The sequence below is a fragment of the Buteo buteo genome, chromosome 10 (genome assembly GCF_964188355.1).
Source record: "Buteo buteo chromosome 10, bButBut1.hap1.1, whole genome shotgun sequence".
Taxonomy (NCBI): Eukaryota; Metazoa; Chordata; class Aves; order Accipitriformes; family Accipitridae; genus Buteo; species Buteo buteo.
In genome coordinates, this window is record NC_134180.1 from 26919066 (window position 1) to 26946813 (window position 27748).

Below are 27748 nucleotides of genomic sequence, written 5' to 3' on the forward strand. Positions count from 1 at the left end.
GGATTTGTGCTGGAAACAGTGTTGATAACGCAGGGATGTTTTTGTTATTGCTGAGCAGTGCTTACACAGAGTCAGGACCTTTTCTGCTTCTCACACTGCCCCGCCATTGAGTAGCCTGGTGGTGCACAAAATATTGGGAGGGGACACAGTTGAGACAGCTGATCCCAACTGACCAAAGGGATATTCCATACCGTATGACATCATGCTCAGCAATAAAACTGGGGGGGAGGTTGACGGGGCAGGGCGCAGCTTGGGGTCTAGCTAGGCATCGGTCGGTTGGTGGTGAGCAATTTTTTTCATTTGCAGCACTTGTCTTTCTTGGGTTTTATTTTCCTCTCTTTGATTTTTTTTCTCTCTTTTCCTTACATTTAAAAAATATTATTATTTCTTTTTAATTATTAAACTGTTTTTATCTCAACCCACAAGTTACTTTTTCACTTTTACCCTTCCAATTCTTTCTCCATCCCACCGGGGTGGGGGAGTGAGCGAGCAGCTGTGTGGTGCTTAGTTGCTGGCTGGGGTTAAACCATGACCCTAATGTTATAGGAGCCAGTGTATTAGACTTGAGTAGTTTAAATTTCTTTTCTCCTATTTTGTCCAGGTGCTGTAGTGTGGTAATCTTTTTGTTTCATCAAATGTCTGAACACATAAGATGCAACACAGAGATGAATTAACATACCAAGCATAATTCAGCTGCTGTGGCTATTTATTGTTTTCTTCATTTGCTCCTTTGAGGCATTTGACTGACATCTGCTGTTTTAACAAAATGACCGTTGGCTAAATCAACAAACCATTACAAAGGACCTTTAGACATACAAGTAAGAACCAGTGACTCGTTTTCACTAATGTACTGTTCATTGTGTTTGCAAAGGCATCTGAATATCCCTTTGCATTATTGTTGAAATGATGCTGGTAATATTAGCAATGTAAGAATTGCAATTTAATTACACATTTTTATTACTGACAGTAGCTAGCATGACATATTCTGGGTGAAATTTTAAGGAAGTCCAGAATGACCAATTAAGTTTTAAAATAGGATTATTGTTGTAACTACAGTGATGGGAAAGAACAGATACAGTTAGGCACAGCAAGGTGAACATTCCGTAAGTTATTAAAATGATCTGTTGTTGGCAGAGGCTGTTAATAGTGTTATTCCCATCTGCCACATCAACCACTTTTTTTTTCTGCTGCTTGTGGACAAAGCCCTTGAAAAATTGCTGCAGAGAGGGAATAGAAAAATGCTGAGATATGATCTACTAAATTTTTTGCAACATTTCTGAAAATTACTGTCCTTCTGTGGTGGAAATTAAACTCTTTCAATTCTAGTTCATGAGAATAGGGTCAGGAGGGACCCGCTGTTGACAGTGACAATCAGCAGAACATCTTTTTCATAGAATGGATTATATGAGAAGCCAAGACAAACCTGGAAAGCTTGATGGGACTGACAGTGCTGATGGGGCACATCTGTTGCAGACACTGCTACATACACATTTCAGAGGTTATGGGGAAACTTAATATAGCATGCTGTATTCACATTGACAGTTACAGTGATTTTTTTTTTCATTACTGTTTCATCTTTTGGGTTTATCGAGCATTTGTGAAAACGGTCATTGCAAATGGAAAAAGAGAAGCTTTAAATTTATATCTTAGCATCTGTATCTTCTAATAGTTCAGCTTCCTTTTATTCCAAAAGGCATATATATATATTTTTTTAAATCTAAGGAATGTGTTGGCAAATTCAAACTAGCTTGTTTTCAACCAGCACACAGCATTTCAGTCAGCAGAAAAGTGTTTAGAACTTGTGTAATAATGAATTTGACTCAATATTAGCAAGTATTAAGAGAACTTTTCAACCCCACTGAATTTCCTTCTTTGAGCTAGCAAATTGAAAAATACTCTTGTTATATAGTGGAGATGTGGTCTTAAGTGGTGTCAGCAGTCCTTTGTATCTGATTAATAGATAGCAAATTTACAACTGTTCAGACACTTCAATACTGATTGTTTTAAAGCATTGACGTAATGGCACTTTCCAAAATCTGTACACCCTCTCGTCCTATTAATCCCTCTATCTATCAGTGAGGAGAGGCTCATATCAAAGGAAGAGGGTTTTTTCCACTGTTTTACAGCTTGTGCTTGAAAACCTGTTGTTGCTGCTCAATAGACAGACTAATTTTGCATATGAATAATCTCTTGGGGAGTTAAGAGTCTGGACTGGAGTCCAGTGCTGGAGGGCTTTAGTTTTGCAGCAGTTTTTGTGGGTCTCTCCTTCTCCTTGGCCTGACGTTTGCTGCCAAGGTGGGTGTGAGGGGGACAGATGGAAGGGGAGCTGATGGCATCATGCAGGAGCGTGTAGCATAACATGGGAAACACACACAAACCAGCAGGCGTGTGTGTGTCTGCTCGAGTCCAGCTGAGTGTTTGCGCGTGGCCCGTTTGCCAAGGGCTTCCATGAGTCACAGCTGGGCTACCTGATACCTGCGGGTCCTGCAGAAGGGCCAAGTTTTTCTCATGGTCAGATCAGCTGAGTGGCAAACTGGCACAGCTGTAGTAGATGTAGTGAGGGGGAACCTAAACGTTTGTCTTTTCTTCTCCTTTCTGGGAATTGCTCTCTGCTTGGCCTCGGTTCCAGAGCTAAGAACGTGTTGTGCCCCAGACACTTCTGTGCAAACTCCGTCAGTTTTACTTAAACTCGTTTTCTGTGGTACTTCACCAAACTGTTGGAGTTTGCACAGAAACTGCTGAACCTGAGGGCAGCCCTGCTTCGGCGCGGGGAGCTGGCTGCTGGAGGAGCTCCGGCGGGAAGGTCTTCCAGCAGCACGCAGCCCTGCCCCTCGTGCTCCTCCGCGGAAGGTTCCGGCTCGGCCTCTGGCAGTGCAGGGCTTTTTAAGCCACAGGGGCTGTCTGAGCCCCGGGCCCCCAGGTTCCCTGCATCGTTGGATTTATTGGAACAAGATTCTGGTCCCTAAGCCGTCCGGGGGCCCAGGCCACAGGCTGGCTCCCTGCTCGCCCGCTGCCCTCGCCCGTCCCTTGGGCGGCGGATCCTTGCCCGCGAGCAGGCCGCAGCCTGGGCCTTCAGCGGTACGCGGGGTCAGCTCCGGGAGCGGCCGGGCGCGATAAACAAACCGCCCCGCTTGACGCGCAGGCCCTAAAGGAACCGCAGGGCCTAGGTCGCAGGCGCCCGCCGCTTGCCGCCCGTTTGTCCCTTCGCGCGACCCGTAGCGAGCGCTCGGCGGGCCCCGCCCACCGCTGTCGGTATATAAGGGGGAATCGTCGCACAGTCCCTAGACTTACCACGGGTGCTGCGGCAGGAGGGAGGCAAGATGGCGTCCACGAGCCGGTAAGGGAGGCCGGCCCGGGCGCTCGGAAGGGCCGCGAGGGAGGAGGCGGGAGGGGCTCCTCCATGTCTCCCCGTCCGCAGCACAGGAGGGAAAATGGCCGCGTTGCCCCTGCTGCTACCCGGGGAGGAACGGGTGGCCGTCGCCGCCCTTGCCCGGCCCCGGTGTTCCCCGGCTCGGCGCGGCTCTCGCTGTTCGCGGCGCAGCCGGCCCGTCTCCGGTTTCCCGTCTCCCAGGGCGGTCCTCCGTGCGGCTCCCAGGGTGGCAGGAGGCCAGAGCGGGCCGCGGGGGGCCGGGCCTCCTAGGGCTTCTCCGTGTGGGCCGGGCCGGGCGGCCCTCGGGCGAGCGGCCTCGGAGGGGCCGCCCGCGGCCGGGAGTGCCGGGGGGGGAGGGCCGAGCGAGGTCGCCTCAGCTCGCCGCCTTGCTTCTTCGTGTCGTTATTAATCGGTAGCGCTCCGAGAGGAAGTGAGCGTTTAGGGGGTTGTGTGGCGATCTGCGTGTTGATTCCGGGGCCCCTCGTTCGTGGGAGCCCGGTGTTATCGGCGCTTGTGATCGAGCCCTCCTTCCTGTAGCTCGGCAGTGCCTTATCTTCGTGCCGCTGAGCGCGGAGGGAGGGTTGCTCTCGGTCCGGGGTGTTGCGTGCCGTGAGGCCCTCGGGCGGACGCGGAGCGCCTTCCCGCGGGTGGGCACCGCCTGGGTGCGGAGCCCCCGGTGCTGCCCGGCCGCCCCTCACGCTCACCGCCGCCTCTGAGCCGAGGTGGCGGCTCCCTGGCTTGGCTCCAGGTTATCGGGTCCTGGAAGCAGCTTTTAGGCTCCCACCCTAAATCCGTACGGGTAGTAGTCGGTGGCCAGACGGGTCTCGGGCTCTGAATTAGTATTTTGTTTTGTTTTTTTTTCCCGGAGAAGTATCGAGGTTTTCTTTCAAGTCGGGAACGAAGGCAGGCCCGTGGAGCGGACTGTGGAGCGACTCTGTTACTCCTGCTAAACCTGTCCTAGGATCTAGGGAGTGCTTCCTACCTACTAGTCTTACTGAAACTCGGGAGCTCTTTGCTGAGATGGACCTTCACGCACGTGCTGTGTGTTTTCCTTCAGTATAGTTGGCTTATTATATTGAACCTGTATGTTACAAAGAAGTAGTACAGCATATAGGTTTAGATAAATGAGGTAATATGGGATAGGAAGACTAATTTTTACAATGTTTGGTGAAGGTAAAATCTGAAACAAAACACTGTTGTTGTTCTTTCAGGCTTCTGGATTTTATATCTTTTTTCTTTTGCTTAGTGTGTCGCTTGCCTTTTGCATAATGCCAAATGTCAGATGATTGCACATGCTTTGTCAACAGTTTTGTCTTGTCATATGAAACTACTGGCTAAGAGTAGCAAGAAGGAAAGTTTAAAGAGCTTTTATGTAGTATTTTGAATATAATTTACATCTGAAAATCTTGTGTGTACATGTTCTTTCTGGAGGCTTTAATATTAATAGTGATGTTGATTTTTTGATTTTCATTTCAAATCTTATACTTTTCTGAACAGTCACTGGATTAAAATGTTTGGGTTTTTTTGTACTTTTGACTCATCAGAAGTACCTAAAAAATAAAAAAATAAGATGGAATGCAGGTTAGACTGAAATAATGGACTACTGGGTAAGGGGGGAACTCAGATAAATTTAACTTCTAATAGCATATTTTCTACAATTGAAAGGATTAGAAGTTATTTTTTGGCACAGATTGGGGTTGGTGGGTACTCATGACAAGTTTTTTGTGATCAACTTCCATACCTTCTGCTTTTTAGCTCAAGCAAAATTACTTTGTTGAATATATAGACCCCAGTTGTAAATATTTATTATTCCAATTTTGAAATGGTCAGTTTTAACAGAATTACTGAACAGTCACTAGTAGCTTGAATGAGGTATTTAATTTTAAAATGTTTGGTTAGAACCAATTGGTTATTACTTTAGTCAGTGACTTAAAGCTGTTGTGTTAAATAGTGCTAATGCTTTTCAGGAAGTTGTTTCTGCTGTAACTCTTGAAGATGCATGGGTGTGAAAGAGACAGATCCCTGTTATTGGAAGCAGTTGTCACATAACCCCCTTCATGAACTGATAGGTTTTTGTTAAGATCTCACAATTAACAAGTTGCTTAATTTAAAATAGGACTTTTTCTTCAGATACTTGGAAATAATAAACCACTAGTAGAACCAGTTATTTTCTAAAAATACATGTTGTGTGTGCACTACTTCCTGAATTAAGGACCTGGTAAGTAATACTGATCTGATTAGCATGAGTGCGAACGCTCATTTGGAATGAGGCAATCACCACTAACTTCTTGGGGAGCTTTGTTTAGTGATAGACTTCGAGTTAGACTACACTTAATTAAGTCTGTTATTTAGATTTTTGATGTTTTAATTTGAAGTGGTTTTGGTACAAGATATATCACAAAAAATTTGGAATTTAAGATGACCTGAAGTCTTGATTGTCAAATGTAGTGTTAGAGCATTTAAAAAAAAGGTGAAGTTCAGGTGTTTTAGGTTAATATTCTATCATTCAAATCACTGTAAATTCTGTATTATTAAAGTGTTCTTTTCAGCAAGGAACTCTTATACTTTTGGATATGCAGCTTGCCTGACTGAAAGTGAATAATACTTCTAATTTTTTTTTTTTTCTTAGTTTGGATGTACTTCCAAGAGTGACTTGCCCAAATCATCCGGATTCCATTTTAGTAGAGGATTACAGAGCTGGTGATATGATTTGTTCTGAGTGTGGGCTAGTAGTAGGTAAGTAGCTATTCATATTTTTATGACTACCATATAACTTAAATCGTGCATGTAGATTTGTTTTCCCACAAAACTGGTATATGATAACTCAAGTGTTAAAAGGCTTTTTCTTGATGCCTAAATGTTTTCTTTTATGATATTCTCTTGGCTAAAAGCTTACTGTTTTGAATAGTCTGTTTTCTGGTAACTTCTTGCATTATGAAAAAAATCAAACTCTTTAAAGATTGAAAATTTCAAATATGTTATAATATTGAATTAGAATACTGTGCTGTCTTGTCCAGTATTCTGTCTTTAATCATGACTCCTGTTTCAGTCAGGAAAGTATAAGAAATGTAATAAAATCTCTTTGTCAGATAACTTGCTTACAAAAAAAAATATTTCTCAGTTTTCCATTAGTTAGAGGTTATCTTCTGCCCTGAAGGATTTCTCTTTATATCCTTGCCAGCACCTGTTTTTGTTAATTACTTCTCCTAAGGCTTTTAATACTATCCAAAGTAAATATGCAGTTTTTCCTCTGGAATTTTGCTGAGCTCTTTCACTTGGTTCATGTGACAGCAATCTCCACAGGCTAAATTGTATTTCTAAGAATATTGGAATATTTAAAATGAAAGGCCTTTTAGGCATTGTCTTTGGAATGAGAAAGAGGGAGAGAATGATGTTGTCATAGAACATGCTGCATATTCATTTTTATGTATCTTTTCTAGGAGAGCATCTTATTGTGCATCTTACTGTCTTTATTCCTTTTGCATGGAAAACTTTTCATGCTCATGTTATGATCATTCTTTAAACCTCATTTATTTCTATTAAATTTTTTAGACATGCCATGACCAAAAGAAAATCCTCTGTTTTGAGGGTGCATGTTCAGGTGATTCGTTCAGTGGTGCTAAATATTTCAAATATTTCTCTCCTAGACTGTGGTGATTTTGTTTTGGCTCGTCTTTCACAGAAATAAAAATTTTCATAAAACTGGAGATTTAATAAGTTGCAGCGAAAGTAGTACTAATTTAGCCAGGTGACTAAAATGTGTGTCTTTTGTTTATGCAAAAAGCAAACTTCTGCATAACTTATTAAAGTAAATGTTAAAATATTTAAATATGAGTACCAGTTTCCTTTAAAATTATGAATCCATTTAAAAGGCTAGGGGGAGGATTATTAATTTCTTTGTTAAAAGAAGGGCTGGTTTAAATTGTGTAAATTCTGATAAAGATAAGTGAATCATAAATTTGCTGGTTTAAAAATTCAAATGTCCACACCAATATTTCCTATTGAAATATGGTAATAGGCTTCCAAGTTATTGCTTAAAAATAGTTTGGTCCATGTTCAGCTATTTGTGTGGCTGCCGTAGAAGTTGAACCAAAGTTTAGAAAAGCCCATCTTGAGCAGTTCATAACTTTTGAGATAATTCTGGCTTTATAAGAGGAAAATGTTTTGCTTGATATGTTTCATTTTTAGGAACTTGAGAGTTTATCAGAAATCTCACTTCAGGTACCTTCTGTTAGCTAGTCACAAGGAATTCTTGCTTTAGAGATTTACTCTCTGTTCTCTTCTGAATCAATAGCATTGGAGATTTTTTTTTAGTTCAAGTTGTCAGCATTTTTGATGAGCAGAATCATAAGAATATTAATACAAACTTTTGCTGAGTTGAATTTTTAAAATGTCTTTAAAATTAGTCCTCTTTACAGCCGACACAACTGGTAGGGTAAAAACTGTTTTTTCTTTAAGCATGCAGTATTTTTTAAGTAGGCCTTTCTATGGATTTATCACTAGAAGGATTTAACACTTTTGTTGTGCTAGTTGTTCTTGTTCTGTCTTGCCTTCCTTCAGCAATTTAGTTCCCCTGTCCAGTTTGCTAGCTAGGGTATCTAGCAGCTGGCTTGGAAAACCAGTTAAATCAGATGAAGATAAATAATTGAAGAGTGCATGACCAAATAGAAGTGTGAACATTCAACATTTTCTCTTCTGGTCTGGTAAATTCAGAGGAGGAGAAAACCAGATCCAATTCTTGATGCCTGTTTTCTGGAGATGTGTGTGAAGTAGGCATGTTTTAAAGGGGTGAAGACAAAATTTTGTTTCCAAAAAAGAAAACTTTTATGTATTTGTTGCAGATTCCGTGATACATGTTCCCTTTAAAAGGAAGTGATTTCATTTCCTGTTCTTACATAGAAAAGTCATGGATTTGTGTTTCAACATAAGTCATGATGTATAGCTGATGTGAACAGGGCCCACTGAGAATATGTTTAGAGGTGGGCTGAAAGTTGGTGAGATCTTTATCACTGAAGGGGATCAGTTAGAACAGTTAAACCCCAAAGACTCAATGTATTCTGTAGCCAAAGAAATAGTACAGGTTTGTTTAAAAATATTGTGATTTTGGTGTCTGCAGAGCACTGCCTGTTGTATGTGCTGAATTTGTGCATTTATTTTACTGTTGTAAAGTACACAGTGATGTGACTTCACTTTTTCTATACGTGGGGTTTTTTTTAGTACAATTTGGCTGAAATCAGAGCAAAGAGTCTTTGACTAAACTAAGTGTATTTCCACTTGATGTTTTTCTTGCTATGGCAAAGGACTAAAGTTTCATGTTTGTGGAAAAAGTGTGAGTTTATTAAATGTAAAACTGCGTCATAGGATGGAATAGCTGGTGCATAGATAATTTTCAGGTTTTGTAATCAATCTTCTGGGAATATGAGATGAAAGCCGTATTATTAGTATGCTGGTTTTGGCTGGGGTAGAGTTAATTTTCTTCATAGTAGCTGGTATGGGGCTGTGTTTTGGATTTGTGCTGAAAACAGTGTTGATAACCCAGGAATGTTTTTGTTATCGCTGGGCAGTGGTTACACAGAGTCAAGGCCTTTTCTGCTTCTCACCCCACCCCACCAGCGAGGAGGCTGGGGGTGCACAAGAAGTTGGGGGGGGGACACAGCTGGGACAGCCAACCCCAACTGACCAAAGGGATATTCCATGCTGTATGATGACATGCTCACCATATACAGCTGGGGGAAGAAGGAAAGGGGTGTGTGTGTTTGTCTTCCCAAGTAACTGTTAGGCCCTGCATTGCTGGAGATGGCTGGACACCTGCCTGCTGATGGGAAGTGGTGAATGAATTCCTTGTTTTGCTTTGCTTGCATGCGTGGCTTTTGCTTTCCTTATTAAACTGTCTTTATCTCAGCCCATGAGTTTTCTCACTTTTAGCCTTCTGATTCTCTCCCCCATCCCACCGGGGGGAGTGGGCGAGTGGCTGTGTGGGGCTTAGTTGCCGGCTGGGGTTAAACCGTGACAATTAGTATTATGGCTGAGGTTGCATCTATCAGGCCTGCAGCCAAAATGGGGCAACAGTTGAAAAGTTGGGGGGAGCAGGAGGCTAGGAGAAGGAGGAGCTGATCTCTTCAACAGTTGAATTCTCTGTCTTGGGCAGACCTGTATTTGGAACTACTGCTTTTTAAAGGGATTTTTGAGAAAGCTTTTTAATCAATGTTGTTTTGTACTCATAGGTGGTGTTCTTTGTGTCTCAGTAAGATTGAAATTTTAAGTTAAAACCAGTATGCTGCTTTTTCTTTGCACAGCATTTTTCACTTGTTCTAAATAAACTGTGCTGTTTTGCTGTGCAGTATTAAAACAATTAAATCTTGTAGTGTCAGTATAACTGAAGCTGGTGTCTGTTTTATTATTGCTTCAAAGTACTGCTTCAGTCTACTAAAAACTCTCATCTGTCTTTTCACTGTTACCTTTCCTGGGTTAACTTGTGTTCCATCTCTTCATGGTAGCTGTTTCCAACTTGTTAACTTTTCCTCCTACTCCTTTTGCATGAAAGGCAGTTGAAGGCATAAATTGCAATTATCCATCAAATTTTGATCTTAATGTGGATTGACATGCATCTGAAACTTTACAAGTTGATGTCCAAGTTTATCTGCTGTCATAAATCTTGTGTTTATTGTACATACTTTTCTAGGATTTATGGTACGGTAAGTGTTCATGTGGTGGCTTGAGAATTCACGAACAGAGTTCCTAGGGTTTGGAGAAGTAGTTAGTTCTGTGTTCATTTAAAATGTTGACCGTATCTCATTCTTCAGACAGACTTGGTGGGGGGAGAAGCACTTTGTTCAAGAACACAAGGCTAGTAAATCCTCCTTCTTGACAGGTAAATATTTTGCTTGCTACCTTTCAGGCGGTAAAAAAGGCTGGAAGTCAGCTGATATGAAGGGGCTGAAGAAAGCAGAATTGAAGTGGAATACAAAGCACTGAATTTTCTTGATGTAGCAAAGTGGTGAGCTGAATTTCAGGGGGGAATAAGAATGAATCTAGTAGCATGTACAGCTGTGTAGCATCTTGGCTAGGTAGGAATACCTTTCTGATCTAAGATTTCCCTTAAACTTCTGTACAGTTTCATTAAATGTCTTAAGCATGCAGGAGTCGGAGCAGTGAGGAGTTTATTTTCAGCATTTAGTAAGTGATCTTCTTGTAACTGGTTAGCTCTGCTTCAGTAGGCAGGTATGGCTTAGAGAAGAACAGTGTTCTTGTATGGAGTCTTTTTTGGATAGTCGTCTTAAATGAAAAAGCAGAAGTCTGTCTTCAGCTGATGAGAATCCTTGGACATGTATCAACTTGTTAAAGCTTTGAATCAGATTATGACCTATATTCAGATGTTTGTTCTATGTTCTGTGTATAGCTCAGTGTTCAGTTAAAGAATTTTGGGGAATAATATTCAATAGCTTGTGGTAAGCAGTAAGGCTGTTACAAAATTCTGTCAGAATATTTGTTTGGCTAGTGCTTCCGAAAAGTTTGAGATCTAAATTGCACATCTTAAATTCAGGTATAGTCTATGAAGAATAGATAAGATTTAATTAATACTGCAGATATTTTTGTTCTCTACAATATAACAAATGAGTAGGAAGGGGTTTCATGATTGCCTCTCTGCTGGCCAGTCCATTACTCAGGATGTCTGTCATTAGGGATAAGATTGATTGTGTCTATACATAGATGCTTGTTTTCTGAAAACCAAAGAAACTTTTTTTTTATTTTCCTCAGCTGTTGGTAGTATCCTGTAAGTGGAGAAGGTGCTTAAGTATTTCTGACTTGGATCCAGTAGAGGGCAGTTATGCAGTTACGTCTATTCTAGTATCTTTATCCCTCCAAATGGTGAAAAATCTTTTCATATTTGGGTGTATGTTCATAGTTACTTCTTTCTGTGAGTATTATCAACATTTAAAACTAAAATGTAAAATCTAAATTTAAAGTGTTAGTTAAATACATAGGCAAAAATCTTTAGATATGGATGTGTATTAGCGCCTTATATGTGGTTACAGCTTCTGCACTTGGTGTCCAGAGCACTAAAAAGTGTCTGACAAAAGTTAGTCTGTGCAAATAAAACTCTTTGCATCCACAGGAAAGCTAATTATAAAGGATGCTGATACTTAAATTCTGAATAGTTGACTTTTGCATGAGCATTCAGGGATGCTTGATTTACACAGGGAATTTGTAATATGAAAAAAAGTAATTTGCTAGCCTTTTTCAGTCAGCATTTCAAATAGTCTGTGTTTTAAGCCTAACCCATTTCAGCTTTAAGGACAAGGGTGATAGTTCTAGCTGTTTCAGCAATAATGCTTGTAACAGTGGAAAGTTGGACTTTAGATGCCAAAAGTTGGCATCTTTAATCAGGCTTTGTAATAAGCATCGCTCTTAGCATGAAATTTCATGGAAGGCGGACAAGATTTTTCTAGTTAGTGGGTTCTAGTCTGGGAACCAAAGGTGTTTGAGAGCCACTATGAAGAATGCTTCCATTAGTTGAAGTACTAGATTTAACTAGTGGAATAATAGTAACATTTTGAATCAACCTATTCAGGGAATGTTTTTTTACTGGCTTCCTTACCAGATTGGCAAAGTGATTTAGGGCAAATAAGGGCTAGAAATGATCTGAACTCCTCTGATAGAAGAAGAGTCCACAACCTCTTATTTTTGTGATGTAGTGTAGATCAGGCACAACATTTTTCATTGAGATTCTGTAGTTCGGAGCATCCTTTGTGAGTACTCGAGCTGTTTGTCTTTTAAAGGCCACAAGTCCTGGAGGGGTGTAACTTCAACTGACCAGGCTTGTCCACCAGATTGTTTAACATTTCTACTCTCATTTGCTTCCTCCAAAATTCTTACAAGCAGATGGTTTAGGAAGCCCGGAAGTCCTTTTAAATTTGTCATCATTTTGAAATGCAGGAGCTGCTAAGCCTTTGTTATTTTAACAGTCATTCGCCTACAGTGCTATACTGTCTGTTTCAATTCATAGTTGCCTGTCGGTACTGGTATGATCTTGCTGATGTCTGGAAACTAGTTGAAGTCTTCTGGGAATTTTTCTTTTGTTTTTGTTTAACATCTGAAAGTCTGCTCAGATTCTGTTTGTAATTTCAGCTGAGTGTTGTGAATAGGCTGGTGTTGCTGTTGGTGATGATGCATTTGTGGTGTTGACAATTTATTGAAGATGATAACTTTTTGTAAAAAGAATATTACTATTTTACAAAAGGCTGGAAATTTTGTAGAAAAAGCTGTGACTGTAAAATTGTGTGGGTTTTTTTTCCCCAAGAGTTTATTCTTTGGTAACGTTTAATACATCTGGTCTTAAATAGAAGTTCTAAAGCTGAAAACTGAAAAAAAAGAGTTGAGTTCATATTTTGGAAGCTATAAAGTCGAGTACTACTGTATGGGGGCAGTGCGTAAGCTAATAAATAGAATGTGAAGGAGTAGATATCTGGAGTACTGTGTCTAACGCTGCGCTGCTCAGTACCAGAAAGATAGAGACTTGCTGGAGCAAGTCCAGCAGAAGATTGTGAAAGTGATTTAGGGATTGGAGCATTTTTCTATACGAGGAGAGGCTGAAAGCTGAGACTGTTAGCCTGGAAAAGAGAAGGCTCAGTTCAGCCTGGCTTTGTGCAATTACACATCTTCACAATTCTCCTCAGCTTGTAGTCTGCTGCCTAGGTTTTTCATTGTAGTTTTTCTCAGCACCTCATTACTCTGGTTAATAAGGAGTTGATTGAAATTAATTGTAATTCTATATATATATATTTATCTTTTTTTTAATTTGGCATTGTAAAATGCTTTTAATTAGAAGTATAAAATGTGTGCTCACTAGATGGCAGCAGATTCTTTAACTGTAAGAATGAAACATTCTGGAGAAACAATAGGTGTTTTGGTACTTTAAAGTGCAAATAAACTTTAATACGATATTTATATTAAGATTAAAATATTAGTTGTTAATATGTAGAACTTGATGCAGTGTTATAGCTAACATTAGAGCTCCTCTGGAAAAGGCTTAAGAACATACCTTCTCAGAACTGTTTTGGGACTGAATATGCAAGATAACATTACTAGAGGCTTGAATTTCATCCTATTTCTTGTTTTGATTAAACATGTTCAATTTCCAGCTATATTGTCTTCATATAACAGATAATACAAAATGCAAGAAGAGAGTCAAATACATGTGTATTATGAATTATTGCAAGTGAAGTGCAACATTAAAATAGCTAGTATTATTTCTCTATAAATATGTAATTGCAAATCCAGGGCTTGTTGAGTGAAAATATTTTCCTTTGAGAAATCAGTTTCTATTTTTAGGGGAGGAGTAAACATACATAATTTGTGATGTGTGGCTGTTTTAAGCTAACTTAAAAAAACTGTTCAAAATGATATTTTAATTTTTGATACTGACCTGAGTTTACTCTTGCATTTCTGTAGCACATGCTCTTTGCATTTGGCAGTTGTGAAGAAAAGTAACCTTGGTCTGAGGTTTTCCGTTCTGAATAACAGTTCTGCATTTTACTAAATGAGCTTTTCAGATGGTGGGTAACCTGAGTCAGTGAAGTTTGCAGTGTGTATTTCCACTAGAGCCTGTGTGTTTGTCTATTAGACTGTATTTTAAAGAGTAACTGAATACTGGAAGAATGGTTTACAAAATGAAATGGGGCAATGGACGAAAAATTCATGTTTTCAGAAAGATGCTTCAGGGTATCAGCCTAGAGATGGGTTCCACAAAGATTTGGTCATGTAAACTGCATTTTTTTATGTGTACTTCAGAGGAGGAAGCTGAGGAGGTGAACTCATCTGTCTGATGAAAATTAAATAAAGGAGTGTCTAATGTAACTGTATCTAGTGAAGCTTATTTTTGTTCAAAAGGACTGCATCAAAAGGAAGTAGTGAAGGCAATATGCAGTCACTCCCATACTTACCACAACTCGATACCTCTGCCAAAACCAATATGATAATGATGTGAGAAAGCAGAAACTGTCTTACAAGGTACTTATTGGGAGCTTTTTTTTTTTCTGTGATGTTTGACTGTCAGACCTGTTTTCCAGGTGCTTCAGGAAAGCCCATCAGTAGTGTATGACCCAGCAAATTCAGTTTAGCACTTGAAATGTTAACTTGGGACCAGTCTTCAAGGCTGATTCCTTACACTGCTTTTTGTAAGACTGACTTTAGTATTTTACGGTTTTGTTTTGATCACTTAGGGTGGGGCTTAATTGCATCTGTACTAACATCACAGTTCCAAAGTGTTTTTTATGTTTTGAAGAGTTAAAAATAATAAATACCACTTTTTTTTTTTAATTGAATGGGATAATTAGCAGCTTGTAGCTGAGTATATTTTCCATCTATGGAAACCTTTTGGCCTATTTGTTCCATTTTCGTTAATATTTCTGGCTTGTGTCATGCTTTTATAGAAGCATTTTGAAAGGTGGAATGCACTTCCTAGGACCTCTGTATATTTTAAGTAAGATGCTGAGAGTATACAGAAAAACTTCTTTTCTGCAATAGCAGATTTCGTGGCAAAATAAAGATATGTGCATACTGCATCTTAAGTACACAAATGCTTTATATTCAGTGATTTGTTCTACTTAATCTTTTCTCACTCTGAAATAGTAGGCTCAGTCCTCTGTTTGTAATATGTTTGCCAAAGCAGGCAGTGATATAACACTTTTTTTGTTAGAGCAGGAATGGTTCATAACTCACAAGAGGCAGATCCCTGAGTGAGTCATTTAGGTCATTCCTACTTGTGTGGAAAAATATTACATCATTGCTCTGTACTCAGTGTTCTATTTATACCATGCCAGAATTTTAAGTACATTTTGCTTTTTTTAGATGCTGTAAACAGTATTGGGGGGTTGTCTTAAAGTTAAGTTACTGCTAGGCCATAGAAGGAGCATTACTGAATCAAGTATTTACAGAGAGACCAGGAGCTAGAGGAGCATGCTGTCTGCTAATTTAAGCTTGCAAGTGTGTGGGGGGGAAGACCTTTGTAGCAGAACGAAGGGATCTATGCGTTCTTTTACTCTGCTGTACTCTTAACCTTCTAGTTCCTGATGATTTTTTTTTTTTCCCTCCCCTTCTTGGTTTTCATTAGAGCAGTAAATAAAGGTGGAGCATAGCTATGAGCATATCTGGCAAATATTGATGAGAACACCTCTAACCTAAACTTATTCTTTTGGGTTGTGGTGACTTCTTATGGTTCATTCACAGCTTTAATTTTCAAGCATATTCCTTGTATAATTTTATGTTGAGAATAAAGTTCCTCATTCAGAATAAATTCCACCCACCAAGTAACTGTGCAGCTGCACCCCTTTGTCCATTGCTCTTGTATTTTCACCAGCTTCATATCTTGTATTACTGTTGTTTGCAGAGTGCTTTTACTTGTCTGCTTATGTTTTCACTAGGTTAAATCAGCTTCTGTGGTTTCATGCTAAGACTTCCATACCGGAAATTTTTCTTGCAGTCAATGCTACTTATTTTTTGCAGACATTTCTTTCACATCATACTTAAACACTGATAAAGGTAGTGAATTTTTCCTCAGGTTTAGCAGAGCAGGGTGACAATTATATTGAAGTTTGTTCTGATATCCTACACAGAGCTGTAATCTGCTTTACTGCAAAACACTAAGAAAAGTATTCTTTTTGTGCTTTATGGTACGCGTATTCTTAAAAATTCTATGATGTTACCTTGGAGGCAACACCCTTGAGATGCAGCTTTTACCAGACCTGTGAATAGAATGAACTGCACTGCCAACAGTGGGGGGTGTGGGTGGGTTTTTTTGTGTGGTGCTCTGCGTTTTTTTTGTGGTGTTTTTTTTGTTTGTTTGTTTGTTTTGTTTGTTTTTAAGATTGTATTGTGATTACTCTGGGGTTTTTGCTTGCATCAAAATATTAGTTACAGTTATTTCTCAATCTGAAAAGTTTCAGTAGGAAAGGTTTAGGGAATATATATGTGTGTGTGTATATATATATATATAGTGTGTTGATACTGTCAAGCATAAATGGAGTTGGGCAGGGTCAGACCTCCCTTCAAGAACAAGAATTGAGCTGTAAAATGTTGTTATGGTGGGTTAGAAGGTGGCATATTTCAGAGTGCCGAGGACCTAGAGCTCATGTGCAGAAGTGATTTACTACAACTTAATGAGAGTACACATGACAGATAATTCACATGTGCACTTTGAACACATGGCAAATGTGAGAGAACTTAAGTTGCAATAACTTATTTGTCTAAGCACTGAGAACCATAGGTCCATAGGCAACCATGACCTCCAGCTTGTAATCAAGGTCTTGATTCCTGTTGTATATTGAAGATCCCTGATATTCTTTAAGGTTAACTGTAACTCTTTGTGTTTGGGATGCATTTATCTAGTTATTTGTGTCTTGTGTGCAGCTCTTGTTGCATACCCCCCCCCCCCCCCCCCCCCCTTGCTTTCAACTTAACTTGTAAATCCCAGACATTTTGGTACATTGTCCTGCAAGTTACTGTTCCGTTTGGGAATGCTAAGAGACTGCCTTCTTATAATGGAGAACTCTGCTGTGTAACTTAGTGTTTAATTAAATATTTCAAAATGTTACATTAATGCAGACTGTTGCTCTCTTTGAACTCAGGTGACCGGGTCATAGACGTAGGGTCAGAGTGGAGAACTTTCAGCAATGACAAAGCAACAAAAGATCCATCTCGAGTCGGGGATACCCAGAATCCTTTGTTGAGTGATGGCGACTTGAGTACAATGATTGGCAAGGTAACACTTAAAATGCTAAATTTTACTAAGTTTGAGTGTTTTTGTCAACTACATGTTTGTATGTCTATAGGGAAGTTATTCAGAGAATGTATTTACAAAGAGATTTTGTCTAAACTGAACTCTAACATTGCAATGGTGTGTAAAATGTGGCTCTTCCCTGGTGGTAGCAGGAAAGGGCTGACCTCTTCAACAAAAGAGAAGTTTGCAGTGCTGTGGGGTTACTTGCCACTCTTTGGTATGCTGCTATAAATAGAAAAGCTGATGTTGCAGTCTTTTAAGAAACACTTCGACTTAGCCGTGTATATTTGAGACGATTCTGAAATAACAGATGCTTAGTTTTGAGGCCTCAATAGCTAGTATTGCCCAACTTGAACTATCATTTTTTGTAATAAAATCTGTATCAGATTCATATTGGAGACCCGGAGATCTACGTGGATGTTGTACATGTTCCTCCAGTTAATGTTAAAGCACTAAATGTAGAATTCTGTCATGGTGTGAGTGCTCCAGAAGAAAGTATTAAATGTATATTTGAGTTGAAATTTAGTGGTACAGCCACTGTTTCTGTGCTGTTTCCCATGAGAGAGCAAGCAAGATTAATCACGTGACCGTCCTCCCTTTAATGAAGTAGTGACCCAGGTAAGGTTTCATTATGGTACTTTGTTATATTTTTTTACTGCAAAATCCAAATTGATTTTTGTGGATTTCTTGAATGTTTCCTGAAAGGTGGTCCAGTTGCTGATAAATAACTGTTAAAAATGTGTTGCTGCTTTGTGCGTTGTAGTACATTCACACCAGGATTTCTCAGAAGTTTTTGTTCCAGTGATGTTGCTAGATGAAGAAGCAGATATACCTAAATATACATTGATATGTAAAGGGGAGTGTGCACCATACTTCTCAACCAAGAATTCTTCAAAGAGATGAAGTTGACTCGTGAATACTGGTATGGACAGCTAATCTTTCACCTTTGGTGAAAAAGAAACCTTCTGTTCAAAGGATTGTCCCAAGTAGATGCTTTTGTTTTGGACAACTCCAAGCATTGCTGCCCACCAGATTTTAGGATGCCTTATGGTGGCTTTTGGAATCTGTTCAGGCAAACTAATTTCTACACTGCTCCATTAAAAAAGTTGGTGTTGCTAAGTAGCTTGGTGAAATAGTCCTGTAGAAGTCACTGGAGTTTTAATGTCACCTGTAAAGGTCCAGAAAGATTGTAGTTCTTGGGGCCTGGATTTCTGTTGCTGATTTGGTCAGCTGTGATAAAGATCAGATATATGCCTTTATAGACAGATGGAGAAATGGACTGTTTGCTCCAGGTTCACACTGTTGTCTCTTTTTGGAACTGTGTAAATACAGGGTTTGTTTCTGGGAGCTCAGTTTAATTCAGTAGGTAGGATGACCTTCTGAGCTCTTTTAGAACCTGTGTGTTGGAAAAGACAAAAGATACTTCAGCTAAAGGTAGAATTTGTATCCAGATGAACAGTGACTTGTGCTGTTAACCCTCTTCTCTCTGGTGGTTCAGATCCTCTTTTAGAATAAGAGGGATAGCAGCCTCAGTGAGAGAATTAAAGACATAAAGAAATGTCTGTGAAAGTTTTTCAGTGAAAACTAAAAATTTTTGGAGATGGACACTGATCTAATGAAACAGTTTTGCTGTTAACCAGAACAGCCCAGAACAGGCATGAGCAAACTTGCTGTAGCAAAGAGTGCCATTAGTGAAGACAAGATGTGGGAATGTCAGTGTGGCGTGATTAACCTATGAGAACTGTGAATAAAAATGTCCAAGTACTGGAACTGCACGATCATGTTGGAGAATGTAAAAGGGGCAGTCTGTCCTACTGTGGATATTTATTTGCACAGGGAGGAATCATAGAAGGGACACATAATTTTCTACAGGAAATTGGGAATCTCTTTGACAAATCAGGATGTGTTCTGTGCAAGAGTTCCTGTGTTTGTCTTGCCAGTGAGCAGGGGCTCTGGGATGTCAGCTCATTGATGAGAACTCTGTATCAGGAGCTGCTTTTTTTTCTGTCATTTGTATGAGAATGGCTTGTATCAGAAGATGCTGAAGAAATTTCCTATCAGTGCAGAAAGGGCATGAATTTTACAGAAAAAATAGCTAAACCAAGGAAGCAGTACATTTCTCAAGCAGTCTTCTGAAGTCCTTGCCAGCAGTAGGCTGGGATTGACCTAGATACGCACAGTGGTTGAACAAGGGTGAAATTGGTGTAGTCATGAGGAAGACAAGTAGTATCTGACAGAGTACAGAACAGCCTTCATGAATTCCAGAGGATGAAGCAGGGTAAGATTGTATTTCCTCAGTTAACAACAGGTCTGAGAATGGCCTGGAGTGGACCCCAGATTTGTGTGCTACAGATTGCTTTAGCCTTTTAAAAAGCACGGGACGGGGAACAGATGTATTCCTTTCTGCTTGAGGTAGAGCTACAGATAATAGAATCTTTAAAACAACACTGCCCCTGCCCAAAACAAAAAAAAAACCAACAAAAAAAAACAACCCAAAAAACTCCACCACCACCAAAACCCCAGCAACCCCAAAACATAACCTGTGTTGTGGAAAATCCAAAAGAGAAGGACATTGATAATTCTCATGGCACATCGTGTCAGAGTTTTATTGTAGACTCCTGGGAATGTAGGTGGAATTGGAGTCTGAACCGCTTGCCAGTTACAACAGTAAAGTTCTGGTGACTGGCTGTTGCCTTGAAATGGTAAAGGAAGGGGTCAGTTCTGCTTCACAGAATCGTTTATCACTCTTTCCTCTTTGAAACCAGGAGGTGCTGCTTTGGGACTCCTTTCTACTGGAGGTATGTGGTCTGTATCTGCTAGCAGCAAGAGACGCTGCTTTGCCCATGCAAAGGGTTTAGTTCCTAATTGGTTTTAGTACTTAAGGGACCCATCTGTCGTAGGCAGCAACAGCCTGTGTTGGAAGAAAGATTAATTTGTCTGTGGAGAGGAGGATGAATAGCATAGTTGGCTGTGGTGGAAGTGGTTTGCGTTCTTCAGGCAGATCTTCGGGATAATGGCACAGAACTGTATCTCTGAAAGTAGATACTGTGTGCTGCAGTCGATCTGATGGCAGTGCAGATCAATTGGAGATGTGGTGACCTCTGGCGTTAGTTGTGATTGCCAGAATATTATAGTTATTTCTAAAATCCTCATGTAAAATTAAAAAAAAAAATTAACTGAACAAGCAGGTCCTAGATTTGCCTTGATATAAAGAAAAAGTTAAATTTTGCTACTTATCTTGTGGAAAAAGTTGTCTTTTGTTACCCTTCGTAGTTAATCTATTCCTTTTTGTAGTGGGTGCAATTACAAAAGAATTTAGGCTGGTCAAACAAGAAACTAATGTAATCTCCTGGTATAGAATTCCTATCCTTTGATCAGATGCCTCTGGAAGGAAGCTGGCTGTTGTCAGACTGCATGGCCTGGATCTAGAAGTGCTATGTTGATAAGCAGTGGCAAGATATCAAGGGCTGATGATTGAAAAAGAAGAAAAGATCCATCAGACTCTATAATGAGGTAGTTGTACTGTGCAAGAAGACTGCTGGATCTGGGGTCACTTCTTGGTACTGTGGATAACCTCAAGTCAATTATGTGGATGATGGTGATATTTCTACTTTCTACTACTAAAGGGGATACACTGGGGTACAAAGCTGTTGGCTGCCAGCATTGTAAGCCTAACCTCCATTGAGCCCCTTCAGAGATGACCACTGTTTACTGGACTGTGTTTTCTCACTCTAGCTATCTTTGAGGCTGTTTCCAGGATCGTATCCATGCGGTTTCTGCTCTGTTTGAAAGCCAAACAGGTGGAATTCCTGACTTTGACAGGTACCTTTTTTGCTGAGATGGGAAAGATACGAGTAGATGTCTCATAAAGGCCACAACAGTAAAACACACAATCCTTAAAAATCCTTAAAGTCTGTTTAATTTCATTTAAAACTGTATGGTTTCTGTCTTTTCCACAGAGGGAAATAGACTCCTGACATGGTTGTCAAGGGCTGAAGCCAGCGAAGTATTGTCTCTCTACTGAAAGCTCCAGAAAGAAAGTAGATGGTGCATTTAAATAGCAAATGCAGGAAGAATTGCTGTGGTTTATTTAAGTGGTTGAGATGGAAGAGTATTTTCCAACCCTTTTATAGTTGTGAGCTGTATATTGGGTACGGCTCTTGGAGGGTGCTTTTACTGACAGGGTAAACCCCTTTGGCTAACAGTACTTGCCTATAGCTGCATTGGTAGTTTCAATATACATGAGCAAATGTTCAAAGGAAAAGGTAACCATAAGTACGAGCAAGAAAGTAAAAAATGAGAGATTAAGGAGAACCATTTAAAAACAAAACAAAAACCTTTTAGGTGCTGTATAGTGGACCAGGGAAAATCCCTGTGGTGAAGGGGAATACTTGATGGCCCCAGGACAGAGCAGTGCTTCCTGGTAAAGGACTATCTGGTATGAAGCCTGAATGAACAAGGACTGGGGACTTGCTGTCAGGGTTGTTAGGCCTTTGTCTGTGGTCGCTCTTCTGGCATCTATAAGATTTTGAGCACATGCAGTTCCTGTAAGCATTTGTGCATGGCGCTCATCTAGGAGTCTGTGATGCACATGAATGTTGTAATGCATTGCAGGGAACAGGGATATGAATGATGGCCAGGGAGGAGCCTTTTGACCCAAGATGTGTATGTTTTGGGCCAAGGGAAGTTGTTTTGGCATAATTTCTGAAAAGAAGGTCTAGCGTTGCAGATAGGTTTGTAATGCTCTTTGTGGCCTGAAGTTTGTGCTTGATTCTTGGTCTTTGTTTACCTTTGAACCTTACTGGGAACCTTTGGATAGTTGGAGGTGTTCATCCAGTAAAGGAAGTGGGATTGCCTTTGGAGCAGCCCTCTGCTGTGTTGGTGCCAGGGTCATTTCTTGGCGGTTCTTTCATCTGAAAGGATGTTTGAAGGAGTAGAAAAAAACCCCAAGAACAATCTTGGAATTGGCATCTGTCATAGAGGGCCTATCCAAGGGGCTAAGGAAACTTGTGAGGGAGGGTTTTGTGCTGAAGTCCTTGGTTTCCACAGCAGTATCAAAGTGTGTGTGCACCACAGATATGGGTCTCAACAATAGAGGTATCCACCGAGGTCATCAGAAATGGATGTAACTGGAGTCCTTGGGTGTGGGGAATTGGAACAGTGTAAGTGAATGGTCAAGAGTGAGCGTTATTAGTGTCAGCCAAAGAACCTGTATTAAATGCAGATGTGCACCAGGGAGAGATTATAGAATTGGAGGCTGTCTTAAAATAGAAGGACAATTCCCAAGAACATGGATCAGGAAAGAATAAATGAGCTCTGACTCCATCTGGGCAGCTCAGAGGAATACAGTGGTGCCAGGGTGTGGTCTGCCCTTTGTTCACTGTGTTCTGGCGCCACCTTGTACCACCCAGGCATCCTGATACATTGCTGAGTCTTCAGCCTGAGAACTTTGGTGTGCAAGTGCTGGATGTGAATAGCCAGGTTAGCAGTCAGTCGTAGATCAAGATCTGCTTTATGCTTACTGGTTTTGGCAAAACAGAACAGTGTAGTGGTCTGTGTCTGCAGCGGCCATCATATCAGCTTGTTTAAATGACCGAATCTGTCTGCAATGAAAGTTGGATCTGCAATGAAAGTTGGATGCCGTTGCCCAGCTAAATTGTTTGAAGGTCCCAGCAAGAAATAAATGCTTGCCGATTCAGGGAATCCAGGTTTCTACTCATAACGTGGAATTGTCATGAAGAAGTGTTTTCCACTTGAGAGAACTCATGGGCCCACACACTGTGACAGCAAACACATAAGTAGACAATATAAATTACGGACATTCCTCTTCTGATCTTACAGGCTATGTTGTCGTCATCAGCTAGTACTAATCTGGCACGGCATTATTTGTTAAAAGATGTGTTTCAGACTGATGGCTAAGTGAAGACCTTAAACATTTTTAGACCCTCTTAGTTGGGCAAAATTGATTGTATATCTAACAGAAGTATGCAATGTGCACTATCAGTTGTAAGGTCCAAAAAAAAAAAAAGGCATGTTGGAAGTTGGTTTTGAAGTTGTAAGGTTGAGTTGGTGACTCTTACTTCTAAGACCTCAAGCTTTTCTTTAAAGAGGTCTGTGGTTTTCCTGTAAAGGCAGAATATATGGATATTTACATTTTGCCACAATTAAGGCTTGCAACTGCTAACAGGCACAGCATCAAATTGGTTTTGAATAGGTCATTGGTTTGGATGTTCTCTTTGCCCATGCCTTCATTTTCATATTTGAGTTATCGTTGTAACAACTGGTCTCCAGTTGGCCATAACATTTTGTTTTTCTGACTCGCCAGTCTGCCACAGTGCAGATGCAGCCCAATTGACATATGGGTTGCATGAAATCTAGTCTTGGACCTCAGCATTGGTGACAGGAGTAATGAGTCACACATTGGCTACATATTATTCATTTTATTCTTTAAAATACTGTTACAATAGGAAAGAAAAATCCTTGCATAATCCGTGGAAATCAATTCGCTATTTGAGACTTGTGCAAAGTATAGAACCCAATGCTTGAAACAATGCTCGATTGTATGATTTACTTCCGTGGTGTTTATTTGCACAACTGTTCGAACTGAATGCCTTGTATTAAGGTGTATAAAGCTGGAAGGTGTTTGCTCTTGAAATGAGGAGGAAGTTGCTTGTGTTTCATTGACAATAAAAAATTTTCTTTTCAGGGCACAGGTGCAGCAAGTTTTGATGAATTTGGGAATTCAAAGTACCAAAATCGCAGAACTATGAGCAGCTCTGATCGTGCAATGATGAATGCTTTTAAAGAAATTACGAACATGGCAGACAGAATCAACCTCCCTAGAAATATAGTTGTAAGTTCATGTCTCCCTCCCTTAAATTGTTCTGGCATTGACTTAGTTAGCATAATATAATGAGCACATGAATTTTTGATATTGCTGCTAATTAAATGGCCTAGAGTTAATTAAATTTAGTCTTCTTACTTTGAAGGATCGAACAAATAATTTATTCAAGCAAGTGTATGAGCAAAAGAGCCTGAAGGGAAGGAGTAATGATGCTATTGCTTCTGCTTGTCTCTACATAGCCTGTAGGCAAGAGGGTGTTCCAAGAACGTTTAAAGGTAAGTTCTCAGTGATACAGATTGAATTTTGCTATGAAGTAAAGGTCTAGTTACTGTCGCTGTAGGAGGTTGGTTTTCTCATTCCTGGACTTTGCTGAATTGGTTGTTCTCAGCTACAGCTTACCTTTGGGGGGGATGATAGGAGGGGGTCTGGAAATTTGTTATATTTGTGAAGTGAGTAGGCTCTCAGGCATGGGATTTTTGGTCATAACGCATTAAAAAAAATTAGCATTTGAAAGTCATTTTGAGTGTTGGTGAAACTTAAAAGGTATTGCTTTGACTGGAGGGTGATGGGGACTGTTGTAACTGAATTTGAACCGACAGTTCTGCAGTAAATATGTGCAACTCTTCCCTGACAGGGATGTGGCTTTTTTTGGCGTTGAGTACTAAATTTCCTTTACTAAGCAAGCTGTATTAGTTAGCTCCTTAAGAAAAATGTGCCCTGACTGGAGTGATTTGGAAGTTTCACAGATGTGCAAAGCTTATTTAGTGATGGCGGCCTTCATGACATTGGCCTTCTTTGTGGGTCTTAATATAATGAGAATCAAATTTGATTATTTTGGGGGAGCAAATGCTGTCAAGCCTAAAGTTTAATTTTTACTCTTTGTTTAGAAATATGTGCAGTGTCCAGGATTTCAAAGAAGGAAATAGGCCGGTGTTTTAAACTTATTTTGAAAGCTCTCGAAACAAGTGTTGATCTGATTACAACTGGAGACTTCATGTCAAGATTCTGTTCCAATCTGGGTCTTCCCAAACAAGTACAAATGGCAGCAACACATATTGCCCGTAAAGCTGTGGAATTAGATTTGGTTCCTGGGAGAAGCCCTATCTCTGTAGCAGCTGCAGCTATTTACATGGCATCACAAGCTTCTGCAGAGAAGAGGACACAAAAAGGTAAAACTTTTTTTTTTTAACATTTTTTGTTTTTCTCCTTCCCCGTGTCTTGCTGGTTGAGAGAATTCAATGTTGTTGTAAAACTTGCATGAGGTCTGTGCAAGTAATGATAAGCTGCTGTTCTAACTGGACACAGCAAGGACCAAACCAGGATCTCCCACTCCCCAAAATGAAAATTGAGTAATTGGCTGTGCTCAGCATAAACTTGAGTTCACTTTCTTCCAGCACTACGAGTTGGATTCTTGAATGCAATAGACCAGTGCGTTCAAATGAGCATAGTTTTAACCTTATCCATGCTAATGTTTGCATGTGTTACATTCTGCTGCTCTAAAATGCTCCAAATGCAAACTGGGGGGCAGTTGCAGGCAGCATTATGGCTTTAGATTACATTGAGTCTTTAATTATTCTAGCAGCCAGGGAATCTCATAAATTAGTACATGTTCCTTGACTTCTTGTGAGCCTGTGATAGAGATTGGAAGCGGTGGGATAGCAGGCTTGGTTGTAGCTCACCTTTGGCATTACTCTCTTCTGGCAGGGTAGCCTTTAGGAAGCTGGTTCAGAGCTGTTCTTGAGTTTCAGAGCAGCATGGATCAGCCTCCAGGGCTCAAGAGAATCAGGCCTGTGTGGGGGCGGTGCACGGGGAAGGAAGGGAGCTAAGGCTGTGGTGGTTAGAACTTGGTGTGACAAATGGATCCAAGTGCTGGTAGCTGGCTGTGAAAGCTCTGTTGATGTGTCTAGTCCAGTTCAGGTCAGAAATGTTAAAAATCTAGCAATTTCTTAGTGGAGAGATGCTTTTAGGTAAAGAATAGCCTTTATCTGTCAGGTTGTGGTGCTTTGTTCTGCACTAATCACTACTTATTCTGTCCCTGGAGCTTTCATCATGTTGGCAGTTTCCTGGGCATGTGAGTGATCTAGAGCCCAAGCAGTATGGTGCCTTTATCCTTGCTCACGTTGAGCTATTGGATTATGGCTCTTAAGAGTGATTGTTAAAATACAGCTGCCTGCCATGGATACAGACATGACTCCATACTCACTTCAGTGTCCTCAGACAATGCTGAAGGCTTTCATGCAGTCAAGGTTTAAATTTCAAACTTGGTTAAATCTGGAAGAAATTCAAGTTTCTGTGCATCTCAAGTGTTTCTTCAGCTCATTAAACAGTGCTCTGTGCCTCTGACTTACTTCTCTGTGCATTTTAAAGTAAATGTCTTTCATGTTTAGCTGAAGGTATCGCTTTTTGTCTATGCCTAATTTTTTTTGCTGGTTTTGCTTATATTTAATTAAAGCACAAAAATGATCCTGATGTTGATGATGATGATGTATTAGAATGTTGCTACGCACATGTAGAGTTTGCAGTAGATGTTTCTAATGACTTTTGCACTCTTAGCCCTCTGCCAATTTGAAACTGATACTATTCCAAGATGGATAGCTTTAAGTTGAATTATGGCACGTGAGAAGACTTATGTATGCAAAGTATTAGTCACCATGGTTAAAACCCTTTTTACCAGGCTTTTGGGAGAGTTAGGAATGAAGCTAAGTGTATAGCAGTTTTTGATAAATTATGCTTGCTGGTTTCTTCAGTACAAATGGCAAAAGTAAGAACTAATCACTTATCTGCTTTTTGTCTTAGAAATTGGTGATATTGCTGGTGTGGCTGATGTTACGATTAGACAATCGTACAGGCTGATCTATCCTCGAGCTCCAGATCTCTTCCCAGCAGACTTCAAGTTTGATACCCCAGTAGACAAACTACCACAGCTGTGAAATTGCAGAGGGTTACTTTTAATTTCTATTAAAAAACAAACAAAAAACAAAACCCAACCCAACAACAACAAACTTTTGGTTTTTGCCTATAATAAAGGATGTACAAAGTGTTAATATTGAGTCTTCATGTTGTGGAGATGGAGATGGAGCGTAACTGCTGGAACGCAGCACACATTCCAAGGGTAAACAAACTCATTGTGTGGCATTTCGTTATGTATATATTAGTGGAAGTAAATATTTAATGATTGTTGCAACAACCTTAATTTCATATTGTTGAACTTATTTAGATTTCTTTTGTAGGGATCTAGTAAGATGTATTTTGGAAAATCTAAAATATTATGTAATTCCCAAATAAACCCTTTTCCAAAAACACTTACCATCTTGTTGATATGACTGCAACTTCACATGCACATACTGTTCCACATGCTGAGAACTGGAATGCAGTCCAAAAGAATGGTAGAGTTAGCTTCATACTTATAGACTTGGTCACAAGGCTGCTTAAATGCTCACTTTCTTGACAATTTTTAATCTCTAGTGTGACTTTAGTATTTGTAGTTAGCTGTACAGTAGCATGTGGATGACTTAACCCAGAATGCAAGCAGTTGTTGAAAAGCAGTTTGAATATTGGCACAACTGCTGCTGAAGATATCCAAATTTGTTGTGAAAGGAATAGTCACATCCTTGGCACAGTCTCCCTGATTTTCACTGATGTGTCTCTGCTTCGCTTCTGTGAATTTGACATAATGACAAAGCAGCTAAAGAGAAACATAAGGACTCTTAACTTTAGTTGACTTCCTGACATCTTTGTGATGCTTGGTACTGTACAA

The 27748-nt window shown here is 40.1% G+C and overlaps 1 protein-coding gene across 1 annotated transcript; it reads left to right on the top strand.

Moving 5' to 3' along the window:
* Positions 1 to 3199: 3199 nt before the first annotated feature.
* On the top strand, positions 3200 to 27035 carry GTF2B (general transcription factor IIB). The gene is made up of 7 exons (XM_075039076.1): positions 3200 to 3337; positions 6000 to 6106; positions 16996 to 17129; positions 23854 to 24000; positions 24137 to 24266; positions 24879 to 25160; positions 26788 to 27035. Exons 1-7 carry the CDS (start codon positions 3321 to 3323, stop codon positions 26919 to 26921), a joined length of 951 nt encoding a protein of 316 aa, XP_074895177.1. The 5' UTR covers positions 3200 to 3320; the 3' UTR covers positions 26922 to 27035.
* The last annotated feature ends 713 nt before the right edge of the window (positions 27036 to 27748 follow it).